The 7,682-nt window shown below is 38.2% G+C and overlaps 1 protein-coding gene across 1 annotated transcript; it reads right to left on the reverse strand.

Moving 5' to 3' along the window:
- Positions 1–966: 966 nt before the first annotated feature.
- LOC113172491 (dehydrogenase/reductase SDR family member 1-like) lies at positions 967–5,607 on the reverse strand. Its single transcript, XM_026375476.2, has 9 exons — positions 5,434–5,607; positions 4,480–4,628; positions 4,062–4,205; positions 3,828–3,907; positions 3,430–3,562; positions 2,332–2,475; positions 2,179–2,248; positions 1,594–1,674; positions 967–1,481 (listed from the first exon to the last, which is right to left on the reverse strand). Exons 2-9 carry the CDS (start codon positions 4,621–4,623, stop codon positions 1,345–1,347), a joined length of 933 nt encoding a protein of 310 aa, XP_026231261.1. The 5' UTR covers positions 4,624–4,628; positions 5,434–5,607; the 3' UTR covers positions 967–1,344.
- Between the last annotated feature and the right edge of the window lie 2,075 nt (positions 5,608–7,682).

The following is a 7,682-nucleotide window of genomic DNA, read 5'->3' on the forward strand; positions in this document are numbered from 1 at the left end:
TAAATGATAACTTCCTCCTGTAAATGCAAAGTCCTTAAATTGGTGGAGGTTTCTCATCGTCATTTCTGTCTATTGGACGAGTCTTTTCCTTACCTCACTTGGTGTTGAGTGTTTAGTGACCGGCGGACCACTGTCGGCTTAGAGCACAGGAGGTGCTCGAGGAGCAACATGCAAAGAGTGACACAAACAAACTAATTTTATATACCTGTTTATACAGTATATCACCTTCTACTGGAAAGAGAAAGGTCTATTATAAGCCTTACAGTCATATAAGGTTGATGATAGTCTATTAGAATGATCATAATAATATAAAATTATAATATGTATACATATAACTAACTTATATCTGCATCTGCAAATTGACTGAATTACTTTAAATTTGTATTATTCACAGAGAAACAAATAATTTTGTGCAAAAAATATAGAATTTTGGCAGTATGGAATAAACTTTTAATCTGGGGTTCATGTCTGGATTGAGAGACATGTAACATTTCAACATGTCTGTGAATCTTTTTACATAACTCTAATTTGAAATAAAAGGCATGTGTAATAGAAGCTTTAAATTAAATAACACTTTCTGATGCTAGTGAGGATTCTCAATCTAACTTGCATAATATCACATGGTTATGTATATGTTTACCATTTATGAATGCTGACTCATCAACCATTTGATCAGAATATGTGTAAACTGATCTATGATTGTACCAATCGTCCTTGAGCTATTTGCTAAATACAACCTTTGACATGATGTCCCGTTACTGAAAAATAAAGCAGTTGTTATAAGTAAGAGGAAGCATTTGCAATTCACAGTTGCTAAATAATTGAGTAATACAGACTATTAATCATTTTGCAAGCATTCCACTCTTTTTCTTATTAAAGTAACATTCCTTTATTAAGCCAACTGTTGTTTGGTCAGTCATTTACAATAGCAGTGTTATGTGTAGAAACATTTGATATAAAAAAACTTCAAAAATTGGTGCAAATGTTGACAATATTACAATTTCCATTTTCACATTACGTGGCTTCATGCACAACTGATATTAGTGTAAATGTTAAAAGACAAAGAAAAGCTAACTGATTCTACATATTTGCCATGTTTACATTAAGCTTTATACATACACATTCATTGAGTACTCAAGTAGGACTGGATGTATATACTGTAATTTAAACAACATTACCTCAACATCACTTCAGTAAATTGTGTTTTTTTTAAACACACACAATTTAACCATCAAAAATGTTTCACAACCACTATCAACAATTTTGTTTAGCTAGAATTTGATTAATTTGAGTAAGCTGAAACTAAATATGATAATACTGCTTTAGTAGTGACACAGGAAGAGTTTAGAAACGGCTATTTGCCAGGGTGAGCATAAAGCGTGGCAGGCGAAGGAATGAGGGGACAACATATGAGAGCCAGGACAGATATGGGACCTGGGCTAAGAGGAATTTAAATGAAGTGTAATCAGCTACAATCCGCCCTGCAAATAAAAAGAAGAACAATGTATTAAAAGTAAGTGCATATTGGTATTTTTAAAACATCAAGCTTGAAATCTTAAAAAAAACAAACTAAGAGAGCAAATACAAATGTACCATCAATATCCTGTATTCCATAGCGCCTTGCCAGGTCACAAGTCAGTAGAACTTTTCCAGTCAGCGACATCAGCTTTTTATCTTTCAAGAAGAGAGAGAAAATCATATAGTAGTAAAGTAAGTTTAGTTGGAAACTAAACAAGTGTTCCAAAATTGATGAGTTGAATCAGTAAGTACTCTTTTAGTTCCTGAAGCCATGCTACAATGAACAGCACAAACACATCAAATATAGTATGTGCACACAGGCGCACAAATACTCCTCTAAAACCTTTCTCTAGTAACCAGGTTACCCTTGGCTTTGTCGAGTAAGCTGATTTCTTAGCTGTCAAGTAAACGGGAAACCTGGTTTCTATAAATGGGGCAGGTAATTAGATGAAACTTGATTGCCCCATGTAGATTTCTAGTAGAAAAATCAGTTTTCTCTGCCATGTATATGCAAGTTTCTAGTTGTTTTAAAAAAAAGTACATGTATACATGCAGCGTTATCTGCTACAGAACTGGAGAACTTAATGCCATTTCAGCCTGCATTACAATCAGCTTAACAATCTGTCTGTGAAGAGAAAACCATCTCCAGTATAATCCTACCTTTTGCCAGGCTGACAATGCACTTCCCGCTCACTTCTGTGGTTTCCCCATTGGCAAATACATCCCTGAGCTGAGTAAAAGTAAAAACAATTATTTAGTAATAAACTAAAGAACCTACCATGAATAAGAATTTACTGTTAAAGAAACGTTTACCTTAGAATCTACACCATCTGGTGTTTCCTTATTCAGTATGAACTGAGACACCAGCTCTGTCTGTACTGCTCCTGGCCATAAGCTCACAGAAACTACTCCCCGCCTTTGGAGTTCAACAGCCATGTCTGCTGCGAGCCTATCACACTGGAAAATAAACCACAAAACAAATATTTGTTACATTGACAAGATATGCCCAAATATACAGTTAAGTATTGGAACGTAACTGACAGGTGTTTCTTGTTCCCCAGGTGTGTCAAGTCAGATTGGTTCTCAAAGAATAAATAGCTCTAAATGTCTACACTTGCTTTTAGTGTTAGGTTATACCTGTGAAGACATTTACTGTCAAAAGAATAATCAACATTAAATATAGAGAGCTGTCTATGGGAGAAAAGATAAAGAGAGAAACCACTGCTGTACTGAGCAACATCCACCTAACAGGTCAGTTAAAAGAAAAACAACAAGCACGGTGAAGGTAGAATCATGAATTAGGCTTTCATAGCTGCTTCTGGAACAGGATCACTAATTTTTACTGATGCTATAATTGGTGATGGCAGCGGGATGAATTTAGAGGTGTACAGCAAAAATGCCAAAAGAAGAAACAAACAATAGTTTGGTGATGTCAATGAGTCACAGGTGTGATGGAGTTAGTGCAGCAACATCCAAATTTGTAGTTTACTTTAAAACAATCTTCCATAAATTTAGACAAATATTTGGGTCATCTGAAATAAAGTGCAATCTTTTCTGTTGTTTAACAGGCACATCAAATAAAAGCTGAAATTGTGAACTCATCTCATAGCTTATGATCTTAAACTCTTATGTGTAGCAAAAACAAATACATTTCCATCCGTGAAGGGGGTCTGTGAACAGAAATGTATTCATAAAACCCCACCCCCCAACAAGAAACAATTCTATGAGGAGGTGTTCAAGTAATTTTGACCATACCGTTACAGCTGACAGTTTACAATTAAGACTCATCTTGAGGGTTTCATTTCAAATTCAATCTTATGGAATCTTTCTTGAAAGCTACAATTATGGAAATGTTATCACTGTTCAAACACATACAAACTGACTCTAAATCTAGTAGAGTAAAGAACTTACAGCAGCTTTACCAACACCGTATGGCACATTGAAGAGGTACCGCAGCCCTCCCATAGATGAAATGGTGACTATCAAACCTCGGCCTTGAGCCACCATCAACCGAGACGCGTAAACGGAGAAAAAATAGTGGCCCCTTAAAGAAATATAATTTAAAAAAAATAAAACAAGATTTCAGTCAACCTGTTTAGGTTAGATACTTGTTATAAAAAGCGAAATCATTTTGCTTGAATTTACAGTGAATCTAAAATATTCTATATTCTGTAAAAGCTATGACCACTAAACACAAAGCTAATACAGAGAAAAGCAAGTTAGTCACAGCTGATGTCTAGACAACTGTCAATACACATGATGTAATATGCTGACTCATATTTCAGACTTTACTGAGCACAAAAACACACCTAAGGCCTGTGTTATTGATGGAATCCCAAATGACTGGATCGGTTTCCCAGAACTTCTTCCCCATATTTTCAAAGATCTCCTGCAAAAACACATCACAATCATTCAGCGAGCACTTTGTAGTTGTTCTTCTTTTCAGTTGTTTAATTGTTTCACAATGAGTGTGTCCACAACTGAATTTACTATTTTAATTTTGCCATAGACCAAGAAGTGTTTCATGTCCGTGCAGTATGAACCTGTACTCCAGCATAAGCATTGTTAACCAGGATGTCCAGCCTGCCATTCTGTTCACGTTTGAGCCGTTCAAACAACTGTTCAATATCTTCATCTTTTGTAGAATCGCAGACAACTGGCACACAGTTCCCACCTCTCTCCTTCACCTGCATTGAGAACAAAAGTAACGGCTGTAAAGAATATCAACACATTCTGACTGAAACCCTACTTCTACAAAGCAAAATTAGTCCCCTGTATTTAAAGCACAGAGAGTGTAATTCACCAGACATTCAGTGGAAGGAGAAAATTCAGAGTTTTGGGATCTGATCCTATTAAAATGCAAATAGATGGCATTTTTAGCAAGAGATAGGTTTTCCATCTCAACCTAACATCTGTCTGACTGAGCCATGTTAAAGAAAATGCCCACTCAGATTTTTTTACCTCTGCAGCAGTATGTTTCAGAGTCCTCTCCTGGCGCCCTGTGATGTAGACGGTAGCTCCTGCCTCAGACAGCTGGAGAGCTATTCCCCTCCCAATACCTCTGGAGGCACCTGTTACCACACACACCCAGCCAGATAGGGCCATCTTCTCTGTGGGGAGGAAAACACACCACTTACAATAAACAGTAAGCATAAACACAACATGACAACTGGACTGGCCTCTCACCTACCTGGCACCACTCTGGAGTATAACTCAGGTATTTAACCAACTTTTCTCAGACTCCACCCTTTAAAAACTACTTTGATAACAAGTCCAGTTGTCGTGATTCGCCTTCCAGGTAACTTCATCTGGATGACTGGGAATCATCAACATGTCAAATGTTGAGTACACAAGATGAAAAGAGATCAACCGGGTGATAAACTAAAAATAAAAGTTGAAACTTGGTTGCATTAGTGAAACTGCGCTGTCACCACCCACAGTCCATAGTTCACTTGAACTCGGCCCCTGCCTTACTACATCAGGTCCACTCACTGTTAGTCAGCACTACGCCTGAGCAGCTGACATTTGACCCTGATGTTTTAAGGACGACATCACTGATCAGTGGTTTATCACTGATACGTTTAACAATTATTAACATAGCATGAAACACAATGTAAACTGCCACACAATTGTCAAACTGTATTCCCACTATAAAATAGCATATTAATCTATTAACAGTGACAGTTTACCAATGACCTTTAGGGACGTACTGACAAAACACACTCTGTTAGTAGCTCGTATTCGAAATAAAAACACACTTTAATGTGATGTTTTTGTTACTTAACGTTTTCTTTCCCGAGAAACTCACAACTTGTTTACTCGAAATCAAGCTTCTGTTGTTAATTAACACAACGGGTTCAAAGCCTAAAAGTTGTGAAAAAATGTTCAAACTTTATGTAAGACCAGTAATTTTACCTTATTTAAACAGAAAGCGTTGGATTTGGTTTGTCAGGTCCCAGTAACAGTTCCACGGAAGATACCGACAAGGAAACAGATCTATGATAATGTCAGTGCTGGGTTGTTGCTGCTGTTATGTTGTAAACGCCGCAGGCTGCGACAAACAATGTGTCAAATACGACGCGATCAAGGCTCCGTATCACGACAATATCGCGAGAACACGCGAGACGGAGTGTGCCCACGGTAAAAAAAAACAAAAAAAAAAACACTTAAATAAAACCCGTAATTCCTCTTTTTGTTTTAACCAGACCAGAAAATCTAAACACCACTCGCACATACAGGATATTCAGGTTTTACTGTGATTAAACGGTATGATGATAAACCTCCGATGACGCAGTGAGCTTTTGACTTTTGTTAGCTCCCGTGTGTGACGCATGCGCTGTTATGCTGTTGGCTTGTTGGCTAATACTCTGATTTTAATCAGCTGGAGGCAGTTGTGGTTTCATTGATAACAGTTGACACAACAAGGCAAAGTCATGATGAGTGTCAGAGGGGGACTTTGATTTGGATTTAGCCCTTAACAATGCACACGATGGCGCTGTAATCTTGCTAAAGGGGACCCTATTAATGTGAGGCTACTAATGGAAATTAGTGGTAATGGTGCTTATAAATATGCAATAGCTCAGGGGAATACTTTGACGGTTGTGTCGTTTATTTTAAGGCTATTCACTGGCTTTTAACAAATTAAATATGTCTTGCGTGCCAATAAAAACCTCTTCATTTACAAGTAGAAACAATAGCAGTAGTATCACTAAATAATGCAGTGTTTTGGCCTATTTTGACTGGGTGATTGTGTGTTTGGCAAAAAAAAAAAAAAAGCCCTGAGCCTGTGATTCCTATTTGTATTTAGTACATTTCTGGAGTATCATAAAACACAATGTGCACCATTTTGCAAAATGTTTCAAGATAAACAGGGCAAATGTCTCTTGGCATACTTTGTATTAATATATTAGTTTAGTGACTGGTTGAGATAGTTTACTGGAACAGTGTTAGATAAAGAGGGATCCTGAAACACAGCTCTTCCAGGGTTATCCTTGTATCACACCTCTGGACAGTAGTGGTTTTGGTTTGGATCCCCAAACATATACAGTGGGTAGAGAAATATTCAGACCCCCTTAAATTTTCACTCTTTGTTATAATACAGCCATTTGCTAAAATCATTTAAGTTCATTTTTTCCCTCATTAAAAGTACACACAGCACCCCATATTGACAGAAAAACACAGAATTGTTGACATTTTTGCAGATTTACTAAAAAAGGAAAACTGAACTAGCACATGGTCATAAGTATTCAGACCCTTTGCTCAGTAGGAGCACCCTTTTGATCTAATACAGCCATGAGTGTTTTTAGGAAAGATGCAACAAGTATTTTACACCTGGATTTGGGGATCCTCTGCCATTCCTCCTTGCAGATCCTCTCCACTCCTCTGCACTCTGAAGGTTTTCGTCTAGTATATCCCTGTACTTGGCCGCATTCATCTTTCCCTCGATTGCAACCAGTCGTCCTTTCCCTGCAGCTGAAAAAAAACACCCCCACAGCATGATGCTGCCACCACCATGCTTCACTGTTGGTACTGTATTAGACAGGTGAACAGTGTCTGGTTTTCTCCACACATACCGCTTAGAATTAAGGCCAAAAAGTTCTATCTTGGTCTCATCAGACGAGAGAATCTTATTTCTCACCATCTTGGAGTCCTTCAGGTGTTTTTTAGCAAACTCCATGCGGGCTTTCATGTGTCTTGCACTGAGGAGAGGCTTCTGTCGGGCCACTTTGCCATAAAGCCCCGACTGGTGGAGGGCTGCAGTGATGGTTGACTTTCTACAACTTTCTCCCATCTCCCGACTGCATCTCTGGAACACAGCCACAGTGATCTTTGGGTTTGGCCAGCTCTAGGAAGGGCTCTGGTCGTCTCAAATGTCTTCCATTTAAGGATTATGGAGGCCAATGTGCTCTTAGGAACCTTAAGTGCAGAAGATATGTTTTTTGTAACCTTAGCCAGATATGTGCCTTGCCACAATTCTGTCTCTGAGCTCTTCAGGCAGTGCCTTTAACCTCATGATTCTCATTTGCTCTGACATGCACTGTGAGCTGTAAGGTCTTTTATAGAGAGGTGTGTCGCTTTCCTAATCAAGTCCAATCAGTATAATCAAACACAGCTGGACTCAAATGAAGGTGTAGGACCATCTCACGGATGATCAGAAGAAATGG

This window comes from Anabas testudineus, chromosome 17 (genome assembly GCF_900324465.2).
Source record: "Anabas testudineus chromosome 17, fAnaTes1.2, whole genome shotgun sequence".
In the NCBI taxonomy this organism is placed as follows: Eukaryota; Metazoa; Chordata; class Actinopteri; order Anabantiformes; family Anabantidae; genus Anabas; species Anabas testudineus.

Excerpts from the sequence above, each read along its gene's own strand:
- LOC113172491 (XM_026375476.2), bottom strand. The coding sequence starts at position 4,623 with ATGGCCCTATCTGGCTGGGTGTGTGTGGTAACAGGTGCCTCCAGAGGT. Across the intron at positions 4,206-4,479 it reads TGAAACATACTGCTGCAGAG|GTGAAGGAGAGAGGTGGGAA; the intron begins GTAAAAAAATCT and ends TTCTCAATGCAG. Across the intron at positions 3,908-4,061 it reads ATGCTTATGCTGGAGTACAG|GAGATCTTTGAAAATATGGG; the intron begins GTTCATACTGCA and ends GTGTTTTTGCAG.